A 24,883-nucleotide genomic window follows, 5' to 3' on the forward strand; every position below is an offset into this window, starting at 1 on the left:
ACCTGATTTTCTTTTGTTCTGTCATTTTTCCTCCCTGATGCTTTGGCTGCTTAACTCTTTGTGGGTACATGTAAAGTGAAAACTACGTGTGCAAAGGTATTAATTAGAAAGTATGAAGCAGTAAATTTCTCTCTGATTAGAGATTCAGCTTTTCTAAACTGTTTTAGCTGTATTTACTTGGCTTCAGCCTAGGCAATGTCACCATTGCTGTCTGAGCGTTTCAAGGTGCTCTTCTCTACACTTGTGTTTTCTATTTGTATCAAATTCTCTTTGGTGCTCATATTCCTCCTGCGTTTTACTCTCCTCTTCTGAGTAACTGATTTTTGACTGATACTTCATTTCAGTGAAATGATGGTATTATAAAGACAATTATAAAGTAATCAGCACGGGCATATCAATATTTATTGAAATACTGAAAAAAAATAATTCCATTGGTGATGAGAAACTCGTGGCAAGAACTGACATGACAATATGTATTTCACTGATACAGTAAGAGAACTTCAACTTCAACAAGTAACTCACTGCACATTCTAAGAGTTGCATGGATTTAAATCCAAGGCAGCTGCAGAACATCTGTAATACAAATAATCAGACTTTACAGATTGTCTGTTTACAAACACAGAACAACTATAATAAACCAGCCAAAGCTAAACCTTTTGAATTTTAGTCTGCTTTTACTAATATATCCTGTAATCAATAAGGCAGTCAGAAGAAAATGCTTGGTTATAAAGTAGTTAACAATTAACGTGACTGGGTTCTTTTTGTGGTTTGTTTTGGTTTGTTCGTGTACTTCGGGCAATACGATGGGATTCTTGGAACCCCGGATATGGGCAAATATATGTTCAATTATCTGAAACCATTTTCATGAACCTAAATTGTTCCTTTCTTCTACATTCTTATTTTAATTCTTCTGTCCTGTATACGGATAATGGTGCTATGAATAGTTAGCAATATTTTTTCAGCTTTTTCCTTAATATTCAGTGAAGTTCACTGTAGCATTTCAACAGGAAAAAAAAAAGAGAAAATACAGAATGCAAACGCTTGAATTAATACTTCGCTTTTCTTTCTGAAAGGAAAGAATGACCACACTTATCTTGTTCGTGAATTTCACAGCCACCATCAATTGGCACCTGCACTTTACTGTTAATTTCGTTTGTTTGAGGGAGGGTACTGGTATTTAAATCATGCTTCCGTCTGCCCTGGAGGATGCTGAGGGGCTGTGCTCGCTTTGCTCGAGGTCTGTAGGACAGTACGTGTGTGCTGTGGTACAAGACAGACATGTAGCAGTTGCAGACACTTGGCTTTGCTGTGTTGGTACCCTATGCATGGACAGAATATTAGAGCTGATTAATACAGGCAATTGAAATAGTGTGCTTCATACTAATGCAGATGAAGTAACTGATGTCTTTGGTATACAATGTATGAATGGTTGGACAAAAGTGAGAGAAATGCACCTTTTCAAGTTCACATGAAACAGAAAAAGTTACAACTCACATAATTTACAATAGATTTAAATAAACTACATTTAGGATTATGAAGATTTACAGACATTTAATCAAGTGAATGATTTTAATTTGTAAAGACCCTTCTGTGTCCCTGAACTATGTTCCACTAACTTGAAGACATGCTACAGTAAACACATATATTTGGCTTCTTCATTCTGGCTATATCTTATATAAAGATGAAACCAAAGAACAATAAATTAGCATCATAATTGTCTACAGTGAAAACTATCATATACAATATAAATAAACTATTCAAAAGCCAGCAATCTTCATGAAAAAAATTAAAGTATTAGGATTTTATACAGTTTCTACAAGTGATTGTGCAGCCGATAATCTCAAAAATTAAAGTAAAAATGAAATACCCCTATTGATTTTAGTGTCTCACGACATACAGTAATTAAGTACTGGTAAAATAATTACCAATTTAAAAGAAAAAATAAGGAAATCACTGCTCTGCAATTTTATCACAGTTTTTTCCCCACAGGACCTAAAGAATGTAAACACTATGGTTTGTTAATGCTAGAGATTAATACTTTATTTTGAAATGTAAGTTGATCTACACCTGTGCAGTTACCTTTAAGGGTAATGAAATAAGGCAAGACTTATAAATGTGGCACTACATGTTAATACTGATATCTTCATTTGGACAGAGAGAGAAGTGTTTGTTCTTTTCTAATATTTGTTCTGCAGCAGACTTTGGCCTACACAGATACAGCAGTATCACTCTTCTTTCTTTACGTAAAATAGGTATATTACCTAACTTTGAAAACAGGAAGTTTTGTTAGATATTGGATGTTTGAATTGAAATTTAGTTTCCAAATTACTGGCAATTTTAAAGATAATTTCTTAATAAGCTCCATGGCATCATCCAGTTGTACAGTTCACTTGTCACTTCTTTTATCACAAAATTATTTTAAAATTTTAATTTTAGTTTTTTAACACCAGTATTTGGTGTTCTAATTTCTGTTTTCTTGTCAGAGAAAGTGTTGTTTGGGATGGCTAAAATATCTGTATTTTCTTCATTTGGAAACAGCCATGAATATATAGTGGAGCCATCTTTTAGCAGCTGGTTAGTATGCAGTTGAATTGGCTAATTTATTTTGGAGTATTTCCTTAGCTATTTAACAGGTATCTGATAGGAGCAGTAGAAGAGGGATACTGCCTGGTAGAGCAACATGAACACGTGACAAAACAAACTTCAGAACACAGTTAAGAACGCCAAGCTAACTGGATGCCAGACTCTTCCTAGGAGCAGTTTGAAGGCCCAACAGGCAGGCCCAGCCTTGGAGGGTTTGGTGGCCACAGCACACAGCACGTGGCCTAGGCCAGCTCTCTCTTACAGCTTGTTCAATGGTTGCCACATCATTTAGCACAGAAGAAGTAAGTGTTGGGTCCCTGCAAGGATGACAGAAGATGCTGTAGATGCAGGTTTGCATCTGTTGTAACTGTTTTACGAGTCCTTCTATGCAGTGAAGGAATTCAGTGCACTCAAATTCCCCACCATATTAGCTCAATAATACAGATCAGGTTTTTTTCCCACCTAGGTTTCTTCATGTTGGCAATCAGCAGAGTTAAATATACAATGATCATTCTGTCCTTTTTCTTGTTAACATTGGTGATGGTATCCACTTGGTAAGTTCACTCCAGTATAAAGTCCTATATAGATTCCTTTGGGGATGTGGAACATATGATTCACAGTTTGCAATACAAATACCCTGATACATCACTTATTTACTATTAGTATTTGATTATTATACCATTTTGCAAAGTCTTAAAACCATGTTTTAATTAGTGTTGCTTGGAGCAGTTCAGAATAATTTCTTTTCCTTGAAAGCAGAAGCTCTAATGGGTGTAATTTATGCTCTCTTTGCATGCAGCATCTCAATGAGAAGGTTATTACAGGGCACATCCCCGTTCAGGTGTTTGTAATAGAGGTATTCTTCGGCCTGCATACTGATGGCCCGGATTTCTGGTAGTCGCAGGAGAAGCTGCCCAAATTTGTCTGTTTGCTGTGGGTAATTACACATGGTGTAGTCCAGCAGAGCAGCATTCACTTGTTCCTGAACACCTTCCACAAGCTGGAAGTTCTCAAGATTTTTGACATCTGAATGATAATAAAAAAAAAAAACAGGTAACAATTCAGTTGCATTTTAATTCCTATTTATAAAGTCAGTGTTTCACTAAATGGATGGGGTTTTTTTGCCTCCTGACAAAAGCATACTTTACAAGCTGCTGAATATTCAGTGAACCCTTTTGCCAACTTTCCTGGGAAAATGATCACAAAAGAGCTTTAGTGGAGTGTCTTGTTGAAATTCTGCATATACCTCAAATCAATTAGACACCAATGGAGTCTGAGCAAGGTCAGCTCTTTTCATAGCTAACAAAAAGAAAGGTTGAGGATTCCTAAAGTAGAAGACCCATAATATATTGCTAGCAAATGAGTCCCAAGAGGAAGCCCTATCTTTAACCTACTATGTTACACAATTCATATAATTCTGTATTAATTTTTCTGACCCAAGGTGAAATCTGTGTCCAGGGTATGATGTAGTTAATTCTAATAAAAAGTGACAGTGCTCTTGTTTCTGTTTGACATTTTGAAAATGATTCTGAAAGCCTTTGACTTGTCTAGCCTATGTTAATGAACCATCTGGTACACTCCAGTGACTGCCAAAATAATATTCCCTACTAGAAACTCTCTAAAATATATATTTCACTGACTAATGATCTTTATAAAATGAAATCATTGTCCTTTGGGTGGAATACTAGATAAGAATGGTGCCCTTTAACCTGCATATGGTTTCTGAAATCCAACACTGATTATTTTTTTTCTGGTATTGGACAACGGGGCATTTACATCAGCACGGCAGGTACAGTTTGTTCACTCTGCCTCTGTTTGATTATCTTCTGTTCCTATACAGCAAGTTCAAGCTCAGAAATGCTGGTCAGAGATAAATGCCAGTATATTATCTCCTCATTGTTTGCTCCCTTGTGTAAAAACCACTCGCATGAAATTTTCTTTTAACACGTCTGGTGAATGCAGAAGTTATTCTAAAGCTTGCAAATTAGAGTGCTGCTCTAATGCAGGAAGAGGGAGCTGATTAGAGAGCACTTGCTGGGAGAGCTTGTTTTGGTTGTGTTTGATCATTTTTACCATCAGTAGAGTACTGTAGCACTTTCTTGTAAGGCTAAAGCATGGTGCTACTGGGCACAACTATGCTGCTTTTTCACTTTGTATAAAGACAAATCTGTTCATCTGTGGATATTCTTGGAGCCCAGGAGATGGAGAATTTTGCGGAATTTGGTTCATTGTAAATGCCAGCCTTTGATTGTGGGGAAATGAGTGTTTTCCTTTGCAAAACAGGAACACACATTGGTCACCCGATCCATCGGGAGCCTGGGAGGCTGTGTCAATTGAGTCTCACTGCAGCTTTTCCTACAAGTGCTCTAAACAGAGCAAATACTGGTTTCTGCACATAACTTCGTGCTGGAACGTGAGGGAAATGGTTGGAGGAGGCAAACATTGTCTTTAGAGCAAGAGGGTAGGAAAAATGCCTAGGTCCTGGTGGCAGCCAGTGGCAGCACGCACGGCCTCCAGAGCCCGAGTTCCAGGCTTTGAGCAGGAGCCCCTCTGGAATGTGCTGGCTGCCAGCTGCACGTTGGATTCCCTCTTGCATGAACCGGGGCCAGTGTTTCCTGCTGGGGTTGTTATTGCCTGCCTCTTTCCTGTCCCAGTTTCACTGTGGAAATGAAGCGAGTGACTCCTGGATTTGTGCTGCTTGTTTGGGAACTGGGGACATAACATCCACCAGAATTTTGCTAGTTGACTTAAGGAACTTGCCAGTAATACTGAAATTGTGATGGCTGTCCAACAAGAATCATCTGAACTTTACATTATCCCAAGTGAAGAGGACTGGAAACTTCAAAGCTGCTATGCCTGGTCCCTTAGCTATTCAAACTCATTTATCCAAAGTCTTTTTGCCAGTGTCTCTGGAGATCTTTGGATAATCATGTTTTCCTGTATTACACTGGACATTTTCTCATACAAAATATAGTTGTTTATAATTTTATGTACCTACAGAAAACTCCCAAGGTATTTTGTAGCTAGTGTAACCTGGTTTAAAAATTGGACGTTCTAAGCATATTTTTATAAAGTTAAAAAAGAAACAGTATCACCTATCGCAATTAGCTTAAATAGGTTGTTTCAGATGCAAAATATAATCATGAATGAATTGCTAGAACATAAAAACTCCCACAGAAAACAGGGACTATGCTGGAGATTAAACTGTTAAACAGCAAGGTAAAATGTATGATGATTTCAGAATCAGTATTTGGAACTTTTTTCCCTCTATAAAAATAACTTTAAAAGTCAGGAAGTTTTACAAACTGTTAGCTGATTCAACCCCCTTCAAATTCAAAGGGCATCTTTCTGTTACTCTCTGTCTATTTTGAGCCATATTGTGTATGAGATTGTGCTGGCTTCTTGGAAAACCAGGTTCATTTTTATTTTTACCCTCTGTTTAAATGTTATTGCATGGGTTATATATTTATTGAAAAATCACAATATACATTTTTACAGAGATAAAGAAGAAACAAAATTTGAGAATTGCAAAATTTTAATATTTTTCTACAAAAGTGGCAAATTTAATATATGTTTTAGAGCCACATATTCTTCTGTTTTAGCTGTGTTGATGCCACACTCCAAGTCAAGAGGAGGCATAATATTTTATGTATTATATATTAGCCCCAAACACAGGATCAGTGGCTTCTGGCAGTGGGTGCACCATTGCAGTGTGAGATGCTCCTGTACCCCTGTCAGCTCTGTGGCCTCAGGGAGTCCCATGGGCATTGCAGAACTGCAGGGGAAGGTCTGCACTGTTTTCTTTCCTCATCTCAGGGACAGTTCCTTCAATACTCACACGTGGCAACATAAGCACTGCAGCCAAGATGTAAAAACAAGTCCAGTTGATACTAACAATAAACAAAAAGTAGTTCTGGGCTCCTATGCCACATTCAGCCTGGGGAAATACTTTTAATGTTTTTCCTCTAAACAAATTCTTGCTATTTGTGGTGAAGCTCAGTGCTTGTAAACAAGATGTTATTAGTTAACCAGTGAAAATATGTAGATTTTCCTTACTTTCTATACTGAATCAGAGACAGTCCAAGTAGTCACAGTTTAGGTCATCACTACACAATTTGTTTGTGTGTAGATCTCTTCAGCACTGCAATTACAATAGTAGGGACGTAGAGGCAACCTGATTTGGGATGAGTCTCTGTGGAGTGACCAAGATCTCTGCATGTGACTTTTGATATGTGTTCTTATCTCATATACATTAACAGTAAATGTTGCAGTACAGCAAATGAGACAACCTGAACAGAGAGAAGTCAAAGGATATGTGCTGAGAGCACTGTGTAAAACTCCACTGTCATCTCTCAAGCTATCCTGGGATACTTATACATCATCAAAAATAGATTTGCTCAACTCATAATTGCATTTTAAAAAATGTGTTTTTTTTTTTTTTGAGAGAGAATCATAAACTGTAGCTCTGGTTAAGATGAGTAATAACAAAAGAAAATATGTGAATATTAAGTTATTTCCAGTAACTTCAAGTTATGCAGGTAGAACAAGAAATGGTACAGTTTTCACTGGTGGTGCTTAGTGTTGGTTGGTAGTGATACAAATGAGATTAAATAATAATTTTGGGGTTTAAGTAGATGGTTTTCCTGTGGTTTGAGTTTGGTTTTATGCTTGGTATTTATTATGTAACTCTGGCTAAACAGATTTTACAGTTTTACAAGTATTTCCTTTGATTGCTAAGGAGCTAACTTGGTGAGACACCAAGCAATGCTGGTGTAACTGCTGAAGGCAGTCGTGTACAATGAGCGTGAAATCTGCTACTGATGTGTACAGCACGACATCCCTTCTGCTTTCACATAATTCCTCATTCCTGTTATTTTTTTTTTAGACTGGAATGTCTCTTATCGATCTTTACATCGGTTAGTAATAATTTAAAGTACACATGTTTAAGCTTAATGCAAGAAATCATTTTCTGAAGTTTAGATGCTTGTAAATTAAATGAGTAGGAGTAGGTCCCCCCCTCCCACCCACACACCCTTTAAATCCTAGCAGCTAGAAAAAGTGTTTTGTGTTGCTACAGTAAGTATCAGTCTCTTAGCTCTTCTACTTTATTCACTCAGGGACTAATTACCAACTTTTTACATGAAACAGCCTTACTGTGAGCTCACAGTGGGGCGCGCATCTTTTTCTATCCTTATTGAAAAGTAAACCCTTAGGTCTTCTGGAATATATTATATGTTTTACAAGAAATAGCAATTGCTTTTCTGTCAAACAAAGAATTTTTGTTCTCTATAGCTTACTTTTGACGATTAAGACAAAACAGTATTACAGTGTGTCAGGATCTGCTCTGCAGTCACAGTAAAGATCTGCCAGTATTCCCAGATATCCCCCCATTTTGATTATTTTCCACAGCTGCCATAAAACCGTGCGTTAAGCTGAAACTGCATACCACATTCAGCCCAAGGAAAACACTTTTGCATATTTTCCCCCAAAATGGGTCTGGTCTTTAGAGGGGAAAAATATTTAGGTTTCAGAGAGATTTTCTCCCTCTCATATTCCAAACATGAAATACTGAAAATTTGGGGGTGTATTAATCTATAGAGAGTTTCCTTTGGTCTGGGAATTTTGAAAAGAAAAATGAAACAGAATGAGAGATTAAACTTTGAAAAATTCTAACTCCTTGGGAGCACTAAATATTTCCCAGAGAAAGCTGGTTAAATTTTACTGCTCCTATCTTTTATTCGATGCTTTTTCTACATGAAGCAATGAAGAGGTGTGAACACAGCTCAGTTGCCTCTTTGCATTTTGCTCCATTGCAAGGGCAAGATAAGATTTCTCCATGGGAAAGAGAATTTCTCCCTTTCACAAGGCTGCTTCCAGTCTCATGGATACTCCAGGCACTTGGGCTTGTTCCAGCCCTGGCCTGAGCTTCCTCACCCGAGGGGGCTGATGAGCCCCATCATTTAAGGACTTTATTGAAACCCAATGTCTCTAACACTTAGCAGCTCTTTGGAACGATTGATTAGCTCACTGATAAACTGTTATATCTTCCAAACTCTGCTGAGGCTGCTTGGGCCAGGATGGCCTTCAGGCTTGCCCTCTGAGAGGTTTGCCTGGTTCTTTCCAGCCATGCTGCATGGCTTGAGAGGCAGCATTGCCTCTGCCTAGAAACATTCTATTTCATCAGGGAAAGCAACAACGTGCCTCCTCTCATGGCTGGGGTTCTCATCAGGGGCTTTAGTGTGAGGCCAATTCCCATTTGAGCTTGAAGATGGAATATGTTAGTTCTGATGAAGGTTTTTACCCCAAAATAGTTCAGAGAAGGGGAATTAACCAGGACTGAGGTGATGTTATCGAACCTCCCTCTATTTGAACAGTTTTCCTACTACTTTTTCCTACTTTCTGCTAGCCCTACAAAATCTGTACAGGACTTAGAACACAGGTAGATTTTTGACATGTGGTAAAAATTTTTTTGAAGGCAAGTGTACTAATGGTTGATAAAGTGCCAATCTCTGAAAATTACCCACAATTCTCCTTCATTGAAACTAAGGGCAACAGCAGTTCCATATAGCACATCTGTCATGAAGGCAGATGCATGCCATTCTATAGCTAAGCCTTCTTGACAGACAAAATGCTATAATGAAGGAAGATTTATGGTAAAGATAAGCTCCTTACTGCAAAATTCTCCTCAATTTTATTACAGCAGGACTGTGCTGAATATTATTCACTTAGAAGTCATGGGAAACAATTCTTGATAGATGTTTTTTAATCAGTGATAAGCTGCATATATTTAGCACTTTCCAAACCTTGAAAAACCTCTACACTGTAAGAACAAAAAGCACTTTTAATTCTTAAAGACTCCCAAGTCCAAATTGAATGTGCAGAAAACTTTTCCTGTCTTTAGGATTCTTTTTTGGCAGTGGCTGAGCTGTCTGTAACAGTGCAACAGTCGATCTCTGACTATTTATTAGGGTCATAAAGTAATTTTCATTTTCAGTTGAACGTAACATCTGATAAAGGGCACATTGTTTTGAAAATCTTAATTAAATTCTTCTGTAGCAGAATGTTTCATTCATGCCCAAGTATTGGGCAAGACTGTATATATTTTTAAAGTGAGAACAAGGTACTTAGGAGAACAAGCTGTAATTCCTAGTCTGGATCCTATTTCACTCCCTCAGTTTTCAATCTTGATGGACTTCTGGTTTCTTTCAGAAGAACTATGGCTCAACTAAAACATTTTTATATTGCTTTATAGTGGTAGGCTTCTTTCTAATGCTATTTAAAATATTGAAGCCTATTTTTCTGTTCTAAAAAGATTGTAAAATGATAGATTCTTACTGAGAAGTTCCTATATCTGTTAAAAAACATGATTATTGATTTTGTGAGTAATCTTATAATTGCTTTTGCCACTTTTAGCTCTGCAATGGGAAGAGAGACGGGAACAAAAGGTGACTCCTCTCCTTGTGCAAGTGTGGAAGTGGGTTATTACATTTCAGTTGTTTCTTTTCTTACAGTCCCAGTAAAGAGAAAGGGCAAAGCTTAATTTGATTTCTTTAATCTTTATGACTGGTGTAATTACTGAGTCATCACTCAGGAAAATAAAACAGCTTGACTTTCAGCAGCTCAGGCTGCATTTACTCTCTTGCAAGTTAAACAAACAAAATCTCCACTCACTTCTTGTCCTGACACCCCAGGAACCAACATCCTTATTACTTGCACATGAGGCATACGTGATACGGTGGTCATTGAAACACAATAAAACAAGATCTTGCCAGGCCTCTGATGGAAGAGTCGCTCACAGATCCTGTCCCAAATTCCACAGCCAGCTACGCCCTTAAATACAAAGTCCAGCATTTCTCACTGCAGCTTAGGAGGGAAAAATACATCCAGGTACAGCCACAAAGCCAGGGGTGGTAGATCCACACAGCCAGGGGTATGGGGAGCCAGTGGGGATGAAACTATGCCCCAGCCCAGAAGATGTGGGGACAGACCACAGCCCCAAGCAGTGGTTCCACTGCTGACATTTCAGCTTTCTTGTGCTTAAACTCGACTACCACCTCACTTTCTTTCACTTTCTAAAGCTCCCTCCCTGCCTGCAGTTCTGCCCCTGTTGGAGCCCCAGCCTGGTTCCTGCCCTGTGGGTCAGCAGTGAGACGTGTTTCGTGTCTCTTGCTCATCTGGGACTGAGGGCAGCCCATCCATGGCCCAAAGGTTTATTCTGTAGGTATTTTAGTCCATGCTTAAGCATTTACTAGGATTATGTTCCATATAAAAGAGTAGCTGCTGCTTTCTTTGAAGACAGGACAGAGGAACAGGAATTTGGAGAGCAGTTGCTGTGTTGAGTCTTAAAGAAAATTCCCCAAACACCTGGAGTCTCTCACCCTGCCAATGGGTGGTCTCTATAGCTATTGCTTGCTACATGCTGCTCTCAGTGAAAATGTGTCTTCAGGTTGAAGCTCTGCTGGTGCATTGGAAAAATTAACCCAATGTGCTTAAGCCTAAATTTCCTGCCTGCCTTTGCAGGCTGGTAGAAAGTGCCTGGGCTGATGTGGCTTTCTGGTTCCTGCTTCTAGGCTTGTTTGTGTGTTTGATCTAGTGACCACTTAAGGTAAGTGACAGATGAATTCTAGAAAAAATGTCTCAATCTAAATCTCTCTTTTCTAGGAAAAAAATCTGTAACCACTGTCTTCTGGAGGTGTGGTCATATTTGTAGGTGAGCACACGTTGGTGAACTAGAGCAGAAATGATTTAGGGAAGGTCTCACAGGTAAACCGAGAAAGAAAGTGAGTCAAAACTCATTTTTATTTTTTCTGAACTCCTCACCTCATCCCTGGGCCATAATATATGTTTGGGCAATAAATGTTTGTCTTTGAATATTCAGTTAGAATATTGGTTTTGTTACATTGGTTTTGTTACATTGGTAACAAAACTACTGTTCTAATTATCATACTATCACCAAGCTTTGTACATACATACATACATACATACATACATATATATATATATATATATTCTTACATGCAGGCAAATCTGCCAGAGCAGTAGTATCACAGTATCATATTTCATAAAGGCAGAAATTAGGCTTCTGATAAGTTAAAAATGAGACTAAATAGGAAATTTATTGGACCAAAGATTTTCCCCAGTTAATTTCTGCAACATCATTTTAATCTTCAATAGCACACAGAGTTGTTGGTGTTTTAAGGGAATTATCTGTCAATGCCTACAATTTGTAGGGTGTGAATAGTTTAAGATGTCATAAATATTTATGAAGTTCCTGGGAATGGTGATAGGACATCATACAAAGTCCTTGAAGTTACGAACTGAGGCAGAAAGGGTGTTATATGCAAATTACGATAATAGTGTGGTATAGTTTTAAGAGGAGAAAAAACCAATGTATTATTTAGGTGAGAAGAAGCTGAATATTTAAAAAATAAGGAATGACAATTTTTGAGAGATTTGCTTTTACCTAGAAAAATTTTGCTCTGCTTTTGCCTAGACATTTGTAACTTTTTTGAATGTTTGCCTTTACTGGTCTCATGAGAAGCTGCACATAATCTATCCTTTCCTTTTCTCTCCCTCTCTTGCTATTGAAGTACCATTTAAAGTAGGAATAATGGAACAGATTAATTTCGAAGGTATTTCTACTGCTGCCACTGGAAGTTGACCAAGGGGTGATATAGTCCAAAAAGAAGAAATAGAAATATTTTCTGGAAAAATATAGGCTATAAATTTCTACTGAGGTTAAAACACGGAAATGCAGCTGCCACTGAAACCCTTTTGAGTATCAGGCTCTATCCTTTTATAAAGCCCATCTGTCTCTGCAGATTATAAAAAATGCATGATCATAAAAAGCAGTACTCCTTAGGGGAAAAATCTCTCTGTACTAATCTTGTAGTCACTTCACAAAACAGTTTTTAATCCCAAATTTGCATTTGATTTTCAGTCAGGAACTTTTGTGGTTTTTACAAAGTTTTCTTATTCCATTAGAATAAGATATGAGGTACAGTTTGTTCAGGTGGCAAGTCCAGACTATGAATAAACCAACGTTATCATATGAAAGAGAATTAAACAGGCAGATCCAAGTGGGGATATATTAAGCCAAATTTAAGCTCCAGTAGTTGAATTTAGCCTGTACTAGATGTCTGGTTTGCCTCAGGATATATTCAGCTTTCCAGCTAATCGACTGAGGAAAACTGCCTCAGGTATGATAAAATTTACAAGAGAGCTCAGTCGAATAGCTCTTGTTATAAATACTAGCTTAAAGGCATTCTTCTGGTCTTTGGGATCAGAACTGCATTTGCATTTAATTATTCTATTTCAAACTTTTTCAACTTGGTTAAAAATATTAGACCAGCCAGTTTGGATTATATCATTATAGTGCTTTCCAGATAATGGTTGAACTTCATACCAGATTTTTATTACTGGGTGGATATTGTTTGGCTTTATTATTTTGTTAAATCTAAATTCCCACAGAAGCAAAAATTATTATAGTATATTCTCATTGAGAGAAGGAGAATTAAGCAAAGGTGTTTTAGTGATGTGCCAATCTAAGAGGTACAGCACTCTACTATGATTTTCTGTCAACATAATTGACAAATAATTCAGAGTTTTAAGCCTCTTGCACTCTTTTCAGACAAGGCTTAGTGTGAGAACTAATTGTCTTTTAGTAATTGATTTCAAAAACCTCTTTTTACCCTTTTCTGAGACTTTTCAAGACATGGTTTTACTAGTTCTATGTGCCAATATTTGCACTAACAGTTTGAGGTTTTTTTTGCACTGAACCAAGTTGCATCAGTGGAAGCTGATTCTAGTTTAGAAAGAATGTGAAAAAGAAAATCACCTCTGCCTGTGTGAGATATGAGAAGTGGAAATCAGTAACAGAACTATTTTCTTTTATAATTGGGCTGAAATAAAATAAAATTAAATGCTTTCATTTATTTACTCAGTACTGAAAGCACTACAGTAGAAACAAATACATGATGCCTGTTATTCAAACACTTGAATTCTACTATTATTAAGAGGTGGACTCTACTTTAGGCAGTTACAGTTATTTTCTATGTAAATGTAGCTGCAGATGGCTCACAAGACATTGATGGTACACTGAAGCTGGTGCTGTTTCAATCCCCTATCAAATTAGCACTGACAAAAAAACCATGCTGGCTTAGATGAAAAGAGCCGACAAGTTTGGTAGTGTCATATACAGGAGTGACCCAGTCACCAGATCACTGTCACACCTGACTGCAGCAGCCCATGAATTTGCTTAAATGTGCAAAGGAGTACTGCCAGTATTGCCTTCGTGGACAATGAACACAACTAAGGGAGATCATTTTCTGCTGCAGTATTTCAGAACATATTGTTTCTGACATTTGATCTGAGTGGGAGTTGCAAATTTCACTTTTTACTGTCCCAGATGTCTGAGCTTAGTTGTGGAAATGGCTTGGCAAATGGGATGACAGAAGCCCAAATAGGGACACCTGCAACTACACTGCGAGTGTCGGTGCTTCCTGTAGGAAACATTGGAGAGGCACCCAGTGTGTGTCAAAAGAGCCTTTGGACTATTTTTTCAAAGACTTGGATGTGTTCTTCATCCTTATTCCATAAACTTTTAAACATACAGATATGAAAGCTAAAGAAAAGCCCACTTGAAAGTCCCCCTGGCAGCATGGTGATACATCAATCAAACAGGGTAGGGAAGTGAGGAATAGAGCAAATACTCTTACACCTGCATTTCAAACATGCAGCTCTTAGGAGAGAGTTTTATTTTTCAGCTGCCTCTGATTTCTTGACAGGAAATCCTGGTCAGAAAGGACTGGACACTCTCAGTAAGGTACTGCCTCAGCACATTTTTAACATTTCAATTGCTCAGTAAGGAACAGCAGCAGGAAAACTCCAGATTTGTGCTCAGATGCTCAGCTCAGACTGCAATATTTTGGTCAGATATGGATGAGATGTTTCCATAGACAACACAGTCACAGGCTTAACAGGAGGAGCATGAATTATGGGGCTCCAGATCCCCACTAGCCAAGAAATTGTGCTTTCCTGTAGCCTTGGAGCCAAGCAGACAGTGGGATAAGCATTTGGCAGGCTACAATTAATGTGCATACACATGTGCATCCTCATGCTTTAGTTTCATGGAAATCCACAGGCTTTCATTTTAATTTTTCATTATAAAAATGAAAATTTTATATCATTTTTTTATAATATAAGACTTTCAAATCTAAGGTACTGAGCATCAACCACTGCATTTACAGCTGTAAATCACCATAGTCTCAAAATGCTAAAGTTACCACGAACTCCAGCAGCAGAGCTGCCCACCTGCCCTGCAGGGACTCCTGCCCAGTTGCTGGGGAAATGACCTGAAACACTGAATGGCCTGGGCTCCTTCAAGGCAATGGACTCACATACTTACTGTTCTTGCCTTTCTTCATTTACATTCACTAATTGGAAGTTAATTTGTTCCCACAGACAGGCAAATATTTTTAAACCAAAAATTACATTTTTTTTCCAAAACTTGTGTTGGACAGCAACTCAGTGCTTTTCCTAGTGCACAGTCCTAGGAGCACCTGTGAGTGTGTGGTAACACTGTGCTGCCTCTTTCAACTCTATCCTGTTTGTGTTTAACACAGAGATTATTGGGCTGTTCACCAATCAGCTTGCTTTGACTAATAAGATAGACTAGTTCAACAAAGATTAACACAATTCTTACTGCTCTTGTCCAACCAAGTTAAGTGCAGCCCAGAAATTTATTTTGGTATTAATTTCCTCTGTCAACCTTATATTAAAAAAAATACACAGATAAGAGTACAGAAAGTACAAATCAAGACTGACACTTTGGGGAAAAAAGATCACATACTGGAAAACTTGACATAGAATCCAGTGGTGTCAAAATCTTAGATATTTGTTGTTTTCAATTCAGACATTCTTCATTTAGACCAAAATAACAGACATCTGTAGTGTACCTTACTCCTGGTGACTATTTAGGAAGTAGGTGCTCTCACAGCATGGTACTCTTTATGTGCACAGTAATGAAAGTTCACTATTGATTTTTCTGTAGCTGCTTGTAACTATTATAGTTGATACATCAATAGAAAAGGAAAGCACAATGTTTCACAGGAGGCAGAAAATCAGAGAATACATGATGCTGTGACAGTAAATCATGGCATAATCTCAAGAATTGATAGATGGTTACTGCTAACTTGAAACCCCTGGCTTTCTCTGAAAAGACTAACCTATAATCGTCCAATATGTTCTAACAGACTGACTGCCCATAATAGTGGTAAAGGACACAACACAATGTTTCATTTCCAGAATAATGGTTTCCCCAAACCAGGTTGTTGTGGTGGAATTCGTTTTGTGTGTTACCACAAAGGAGGGAGAGAGAGTGGTGGAAATGCCATTTAGGCTAGTAGTTACAGGTTGTAGGAAAAAGAAGTTTTTTTCAGAAAAGAGCACAGAAGGGTTTTGTTTAAAAAATAAAAGAGGAAGAGAAGTTGTCATTAATTTTTAACTTGCAAAAGTCTGCAGTTAGTTGAAAAGGAAATGCAAAAGAGCTGATTATTCTTGAGATCAAAATATTGGAGGTGTTTTGTCAAGAAAGGCAAATGCAGAGAAAATACATTTACTGTAGCTGTTTCCAGTTCCACAGTATCCTGAAAGGGAGCCAAAGGCACGTAAGCTCTTTTAAGTGTCTGCTTCTCTCAGCTGCATTTTTGAGGGGCATAACAATCTCTGAATTTTACAGTATGCCTAGTGAATTTTTAACAGGAAAGTTCTTAATTGCTTTGTTCCCTCTTTACTCCCTGGCTCATCTCTGGTAGCTTCATCTATGGTTTTAATTAATCGTGAGGGTCTTTTTTTCCTGTCTCCAAACAGAAAGCGAGGAAGTACTGCCGGTAAGAGGTGGCCAGCTGGAGCACAGTGTGCAGTCTGGATGACACTGCTCCCACAGTCACCTCTCACAATATTCCTCTCTGGAAGAAATTTTCATTGTGCAGCATTGTTTTCCAGCACTTGTTTAGGGCATGCAAGTTTGATACCTGCCCTTTTCACCTTTGCTGGTGACTCCATTCTCTAAAGACAAATGTGTCCCAAATAGGATGGTCCTAGACAAGAGGAAAGGTCTTTCTCAAGCTACCACCCATCCAACCTGCCTCAATCAGGCTTGAAGGACATTTGTCCTACTTAGGCTGTAGGTTTTCCTCTGGTGAACGACTGGATAGTGTTGTCTGTCTTGTCCCGAGCAGTTTGCTGATCTCTGTTACAATTTTTGGCTTTGGGGAGGAAAGACGCTGTTGTAGTCTCCTTCCCCATTCTGTTGTTGAAATCTTTCTCTTTGCTGAGATGAGACTTTCCTTCACTTGGCAAGCAGTGGTGTTATATGTAATATGTTTATAATACTCATCAAACCCTCCCCGTACTGAAGATGATATTAAATGCAGGATTTTCCTTAATAATCTTTGAATAACCTTATAAAGAAGACTCTTAAACTGCCCTTAGGATGATGTGTAAATTAAATTTTTGCAAGCCACATGGACTGTTTTGGGGTTTACTCTTTCAGTTTGTTCCATGATAAACGGCTCTGAACAGGACTAGGGCAATACTAGGAACTCCTGCTCTGAAAGGTTCATCCAATCTTGGTAGCAGCATTGCCAGAACCTAAGGAATTGCAATTTTCATTCTCCACCCCTTTCCTGCCAGCAGAAATCATTTGGGACACACTCCAAGCCACGAGCTTGGGAAAGAGTGCTTCTGCACAGTCCCCTTCTGTCGCCCAGTTCAACATTCCAGCTGTGTTCAAGGCTGGGCCATAAAGTTTGTTTCTGCATTTTCCTTCATGGTTTCATTCCTGTTTGCTTCTGTTTCCTCCCTTTCCACCTCTGGCTTGGCTTTGATCACAGTCCCATGGTTTCTCTTTCCTTCCTGGCCTTTTCCCCCTATTTTCATGACTCCTATCTCAAGCCCTCCAGTCTCTCTCTGTTCCTCTGATACACACCACTGCTGTCCCTTGTTTTCATCAATCACTCCTGGTTCTTGATCTGCCCAGATATCCTCTTCTCTGCTACTCTTCTCCCATCCTTCTTGCAGAACCCCTTTTTCACCTGTGATTTCTTTTCATTGTTCCTTTGCAGCAGTTCCCCTCTCTATTTTAATTCCCTTGTTCCTATAGAGTATTTCACCTCTCTATTTTAATTCCCTCAGAGACAGACTTCTGTTTCTCATTCAGTGCTCAATCTTGCACAAGCAGCAAGGGGGTAGGAGAAAGAGGGAAATTTGCCATAGTCTACAGTGCATCTCCAGTAAATGGCCAACACTACCCATGTATAAACTTTCAGGTAAGAGCCTCTGCAATGTGTCTTTTTAACTAGAAATACATGAGGCAGTTTTCAGTCTATGTATTCGAGTTTTAAAAGTATTTAATAAGTTGTCTGTTACTACTGCAAAATTAATCTCATTCAGTGAAACATTTAAGATTATGTTCAAATTAAGATTATAGGGTAGTATTACTGGCCCCAAGATTTAGGATATTCATTCACTTATCTGTATTTTAATATATAACCATTTATTCCCATGTTATGCTACTACTTCTTGACTAACAGAAGTAGTCGCTGATACTAAAGATTTCTGCCAGCAGCAGCTGAAAAGATTCTATGTAATACTGTATTTCCTTTGTTACCTATATAATACATTTAAACTTGCAACTTAAATATCTAAAAATGGTAAGGAATTGTAAAAGGATTCCAAAAGTAGAGACACCTATAAATATGGGTTACATGCAGGTAATTTTTTCCCCTTACAGGAGGTGTTTAAAAGTCATCCTTACTAGTATTCTATAAACATAATAGGGAAAAAGTGCAGAGCACACTGATTGGGTTATACTGAAATCCCCACTGTCTCCACACAAAGGCAACAGTACAGAATACAAATATTGCTTGATACCCATGTTTCTAATTACTTGCAAGATTTGTAGCTAACAAATATATGACCTAATTTTCTCTCAAGCATCTAATCCTATTGTTATTTCAAAACCTTGTTAAATATGCATTTTAGAAAAAAATAGACATGAAAAGGAAAAGTACTTGCAGAAGATGGTTAATCTTTTTTCCATGGCTTGCAGCTGTCAGACAAGCAGACAACATAACCAAGTAATGAACAGATTGAATCAAATTCATGCCTCAAATAATGCCATTGTACTCAACAGTTACATGAGGTATGAATTTGCAGCATTCATTGCATTTAATGAAATAAAATCAGGAACAAATCAACAGCAATTATTAACTTTCCTCTATAATTTAGTGTAGTTTATTCAAAAAACTCAATCAGCCATGAAACAGAAGGCTTTCTCTGGGATTCCTGGAAGAATTTTATCATTCACTACTCCTACATGCACGGCTGAGATGAATGATTAAAATTTTATTTATTAAAAAATATTGGTTTAATTTTGAATTGTTCCTTATAACCCCAGAATTTGTATTTTATTCCTTTTATATTACATGCTTGTTTTCCCAAAACCTTTGATTGTAGATTTCATTAAGACAGATACCTGGAAGATAGACACTGTCCTACTTCCTTTTGTACTGCCTGCACTTGTGTGCAACCTGCAGAGGAAGATGGACTAAAACCTGTCAGCTCACTGAAATAATGTTCTTAGGAGCAAAACATTGTCAAAGTCATCACTGTATATCATTTAACATCTTAAAGAAATTTAACCGGTTTTTAATTGTTTGGCTTTGCTGTGGGTTTTGACAGGTAAGAGAAATGAATATGTCTTTGTTTTTGTTTTTCCATAAAGAAATAAAAGCCAGGGCAAAAAAAAAAAAAAACCACTTTTTCCTGCATGTGCTAAATACACTTCTAAAATAGTCCCTCAAAAGATGAATTGTCAAAGTTTTAGACACTGAAAATGCAGCAAGGAACTACTTTCATGCTAAGTGATTTATAAAGGAAAGGTATCAAATTTTCTCAAAATTTAATCAAGACATTGTAAATCAGATTAATTTTAAAATGTTGCTTGTTATAAAATCTGTAGAGATTTCTGTCCGTGTTGTTCCAATCTGCCTCTACTCTACAAAGTATCTTTAATACTCTGGATTTCACCACTGTTTACAAAGATAGATAACTATTCCTTTTGTTTATCAGATTGCATAGTTGAGATATTATTTTAGGGACTTCAAAGTAATGAAGTGAGAAGCAGAATTAGAGACAAAAGGGTTGATTTCTCTGTTGAGCAATGCTGTATCCATGAAAGGAGAACATCCCTCATGAGATTATTCTGAAATGAGGTTTTGTCCATATTCATTTGCTTTACTTTCCCAGAGGGTTAAAGTAGAAAAGTGGAATAGCTCTTCTAGTGGCAGAGTGGAGTAGCCTGGCTGCTTTGCCTGAGATCCAGAGAAGAGTTAAATGTTCCAGGAGCAGACTGGCTGTTTAACTGTCCTGCTGGCCCTCAGCATCTCTAGTAAGAAATGGATCCCTGGTTTCCAAGGCAGTGTGGAACACACAGCAGTGAGGGACTATGTAAGATTGCTGGTAACTGTCCACATTAAAAGCTACCAAATTTGAATTTTTCAAATGCAGAAATATTTGTAAAACCTGAAATTAGAAGGCATGATAAATTTCAACTGCTTGACTATTTAGGGACAAGAAAGGACCCCTATAATCATCACTGTTACCTCTTTCAGTCTTCTGCACACTGCAAGCCATAAGTTTCCATCCAATGGTTGGGCATCAAGTCTGTAACTTTGGACTGAGCTCTGTCATAATAATATAGAGAAGCACCATCTCGACTTCAGATTTAAAGAAGCAGAGCTTTCATTATATCCAGAGATATCTTCCAAAAGACAGTGATCCTCACCTTGAAATTTGTGTATTCCTAATGCAATTTATCCCAAACTGATATTACAGAGCTTATCCTGCAAATGTATTCTCACTGACGTCCATGGGATGTGCTCAGGGGACATTATTTGGTTGATTAAATTTTTAACAGACACAGGTTACTTCAGCAGATCACATCTCAGTGCCCGAGCGTTTCATCCTTTGGCAGTGGCAAGCGGTGCTGCCAAGGTACCCTTCCTATTCATTGCTTCCCTGTCTTGGCAACTTTCCTTTCCCTGCCACATTCCTTTCCCTGCCACATTCACTTTCAAGGCCTTGTGGCTGTTCCTGCCTTACCTGTCATCAGTCATTGTGTCACAGGGTCACCTTCTGCCCTGGACTTGCCTGGAATACCATCTCCATTTCCCACCCACCACATTTCCAGACCAAGTTCTTTTCCACTTTCTCCTTTCTGCCTTTCATGCTTAATATGCCAGACCTATTTATCTACCTTCTTCTTTCTCTTTCAAAACTTTTTATAGTGACATCTGAGGGAAGCCTGGGCTGGGTGTGCTGGGACTGTGCCTGTGATCCTTGCACTGTCTGCCAGTCAACGCCTGTTCATCAGCACATGTGCAGACTGTGTACTTTAAAGGAGCATTTAAAAATGTCACCTGTCATTAAGGATTCCTCATCATAAAATTAGGATATGTTCCTATTGATAAGTTTGTCACAGTGAAAGGATCATCCTAACTAGATGTCTCGTTCTCCATTTTTTTGGGGTTCACTCCCAGACACTCTGCATATGAGACAATAATTTCAAAAAGTCTGTTTGAAATGATGCAAAAAACCAGTCAGAATCCAAGGGAGCAATTTTTGTGTCAGAAATTGGTATGTCAAAGGTACTTAAATAAATCTTGATTTTATCTATTAGTTAGCTGTCAGCTAATAATAAATTATGTTTAGTTCTTCCCTTGTTATAAATACATATTGATTAGTTTTAAACTCTGAACTTCAGAATGAGTTACAGCTGGTCATTGCTAAACTGCTCTCTTCACTAAGAAAAATATCCCCAACAGCTATTATACTGCACTTAATTAAGACAAGCATCAGCTTTATGTACCTTTATTTGCTTCTGCCAAGTCTCTCTGGTATAAATATTGAGCAGTTGCAGCTCTTGAATACTAATCGGTGCTTCCTGAATTCCAGATGATTACATAAAGTTTAGGAAGTGTTTCTTTGCCAGTGTTAGGCTCCAGTACATACTCTGGGTGGACATTAGGGTCAAGACAGCCTGAATCAGACAGGTATGCAATAAGTATTTTTGTAAATTCAAATGTAATGTGGGGAAGCCTGAAAGCTGTGCCAGAGTGCTCTCCAGAACCCCTTGACTGCTGGTTTACTGGTGTTTACCAGGTGCATTTGTACAGACATCCTTGGGTAACACAATGGGTGAATCTAAGAAAACTGCCAATGGTTAAAATAAAACCACCTCGTTATGACAGCCCAACTAAACACGTGTGATATAAACAACGCATATATAACAAGACCTATTGAGGTCTAACAAGACCTATTTAACTAAAAATAGTTGTATATTTACAAACTCCCAAAAGTAAAAAGATCAAGAGTGACCACTTTGAAGAAGGCATTAAACCCTAAGTACTGTTTGTCCCCGTGAGTGAGAAGTCATCTGTAATGACAAGTCCATGCCTGGATAAGCTCTCCATTAGTGACTTGCACTGGCTTGCCAAGGAACACTGTCGTGTAATGCTTCTCACTTCAAATTCACAGCACCTACTTCATCTTTCTCTGTAATCAAGATCTACATGCAAAATTTGCCAGGTTAAATCTTTATATATGTAGCACACCTAGTTATCTATAATTCTGCATGAATTGATTCTTGTCTAATTTTCTGGTCTTCTTTCATGTTTTCCTTTTTGTTTGATAAAATCCCTGCCTCACTAATTCCTTCATTTCATTCTCCTATTATGTTTGTTTGTATGCTCTTAACTATCATAATTAGTACAAAAATTTAGTCAACATTCCCTGTTATATTACCTCCAGCTGATGCTTATACTCTTATTTTCCTGTCTGCACAAGTATGATATTAAACCCTCAGCAAAAGTTATGAAGTGAAAGTATTGACAAGCTCATGTTTCATCATAGTTTGCCACTGTATTTTTTTAATATTTTCTGTGTATTTAGACTGCAAGCTCCCTGAGGCAGAGATTCTGCTGGTCTGTAGATCTAACAGAACAATGACTAGAACAACAATATTACATCAAGTACATTAAAAAGTGCAATAGCTACTTTTTTTTCAGTTGCAGATCGTTGTGAAACTGCATTGATGTGAGTTACTGCACCAGGTGGAACGGAGCACAGGCAGGCTTTGTGCTGCTGCTCCCTGAGTGCATGTTTGAAGGGAACACCTTCTAGTCTTGTGAGTGCTGGGGGTAGAGTCTGCCTTGAATATGCTTCATTTCAGTCTTTTTCATCTCCATTAGGACCTTAACAGGCACATTTATTTTCCATATGTGCAGATGGTAGGGGCTAGGACTTTAAATACATCCTCTGACAGTTCTGACAGTTTATGGAGACTAAAAGTAAGGAAAGATTCCTTTTCTAATATTCCTCTTAACCTGCTAATATTCCTCTCATTTTAACAGAAATGAGAATGGAGTGTTGCAGATCTAGATGAATTTCTGCTGAATTTTCTGCTTAAGTAAGACTGTGGTTTGTTTAAAAACTGAGTTCTTCTTTGCTAGTTTTTTTTTTTTTTTCTGTTGCTTAAGCAAGAACCCATTGTTTGATGTCTACCACAATTAAAAGTTTATTATTTTTACTGGACCCTCTTGTCTCATGTTAAGTGGGATGTGAGATCAATAGTGGCTCTGCAATTATTTGTCCATTGATAAAGCCTTCATTTCTCAAATGAAGTACATTTGTCTGCGTGCTGACAGTGATAAGGGAGCAGTACCAGTCAGCTCCTGCCTAGTCCAGCATTTAGCTCCACAGCCAACAAGTGCCTGGACATGGGTCAAACTATGTCTAACTTTTTCTTACTGGCATTTCACTTTACAAACTGCTCTGATGGGAGTTTGAAAAATCATCCTTGCTGAGTTCACATAATAAAAACTAGCAGCACAAATGGGAAGTTTTTGTAAAGAGAAAACAATGACTGATTTCAGGTTAAATGAAAATGACCAGCCCGTAAAGCTACTGGATGGTAAAATGAAGATGACAGAAAATATCCCATCTAAGGCTCTCATTTGGTTCTTTAAGCATAATTTAAATTTAGTAATTTGTCAAATTTAATTGATGAAAATTTCTTTTGAATTTTGTTTTGTGATAGGGAAGCAAATTTTGACTCCAGTAAAAAAAAAGTTAAATTCTCTTGGCTTTAGCGAGGGAATTTAAAAATGATGTTGTTCTACATATTTAACTATTCTATAGCACTGAACTAAAGAGATATCACAGTTAAGAGACTATTTACCAAACTATTCTGGCTTATTGAATAATTGCTGAGTCAACAGTACCATTATGTAGTTGGCAGTATTGGTCAGAGGGTCCCAGCCAGAGCAGGTGGCCCTGGAGAAAGGACCAGAGCTCCTGTGCCTGGGGTCTCACTCAGCGAGGTGGGGCTGTGCAGTGTGACTGCAGGAGGAGTTGTGCACTGCCAGCCACAACAGCTCCACTTAATATGCATCTGGCTAAGCCTCAGCAGCATCTTCTTTGATGCTGCCAAAAATCAAAAGGATTTTGCTGTATAAACCCTTTGGAACGCCTTATGAGCAGATAACGAACAATTACCTCTATATTTTAAAATCTTGCAAGCAAAACATATAATTTTGAAAAATTATTCTAAATACTTTGGGTTTTGAATGTGGCTTTACTGTTAGTTTACTAAGATAAGCACTTCTGAAATGTTAAAAAAAAAAGACAGAGACCAAATTCTTTGCCCTAAAGGAGATAGCTGTCTTTTAGAGAGACAGGATGGTAGAGACATGAATAACAAACAGCTTTACAAGGCAGTCTCATATCTATACAGTTATAAAAAACCAAACAACTTCTTCTCAACAAATTAATTCTGTGGATTAGTGACTTCATATTGCCTTTGTAAGGCTTTATAGTAAACATTTATTTTTCAATCAAGCACTGGACTAAAGAATAAAAGTAAAAGGTTTCAGTGGCTTGGTTAACCCTCATATGAACCTCCTCAGAAATGTAAAAAGGCTATGTCTTAAAGCACTTCTTATTCCACGAAACATTACAGGGACAGATTGTTAACAGCTGAAGTTTTTGAAATATATTTTTTATTAAGTGATACATTATTGGCATTAGGACCAGTTTTCTGTAGAGATGCCTAGGAGATGTAGGTATGTGCTAAATGCACCTAGATACTTAGATAGAATAATTGCTCCTAGTTATTTATGTAGAATTTGATGCTTAGCTATTTCTGACAGCCCCGTTGAATGCCTACCATCATTGTTAG

General features: G+C 37.9%; 1 protein-coding gene across 3 annotated transcripts in view; it reads right to left on the reverse strand.

Moving 5' to 3' along the window:
- Positions 1-380: 380 nt before the first annotated feature.
- NR5A2 (nuclear receptor subfamily 5 group A member 2) overlaps positions 381-24,883 on the reverse strand; it is an 87,831-nt gene continuing 63,328 nt past the window's right edge. For all 3 annotated transcript variants that reach the window (XM_053950236.1, XM_053950235.1, XM_053950238.1), the window contains one exon: positions 381-3,609. In XM_053950236.1, coding sequence (XP_053806211.1) covers positions 3,362-3,609 — 248 coding nt within the window. In that variant the 3' untranslated portion in view covers positions 381-3,361. The remainder of the gene's footprint in view (positions 3,610-24,883) is intronic.

This window comes from Vidua chalybeata, chromosome 9 (assembly GCF_026979565.1).
Source record: "Vidua chalybeata isolate OUT-0048 chromosome 9, bVidCha1 merged haplotype, whole genome shotgun sequence".
Lineage (NCBI taxonomy): Eukaryota > Metazoa > Chordata > Aves > Passeriformes > Viduidae > Vidua > Vidua chalybeata.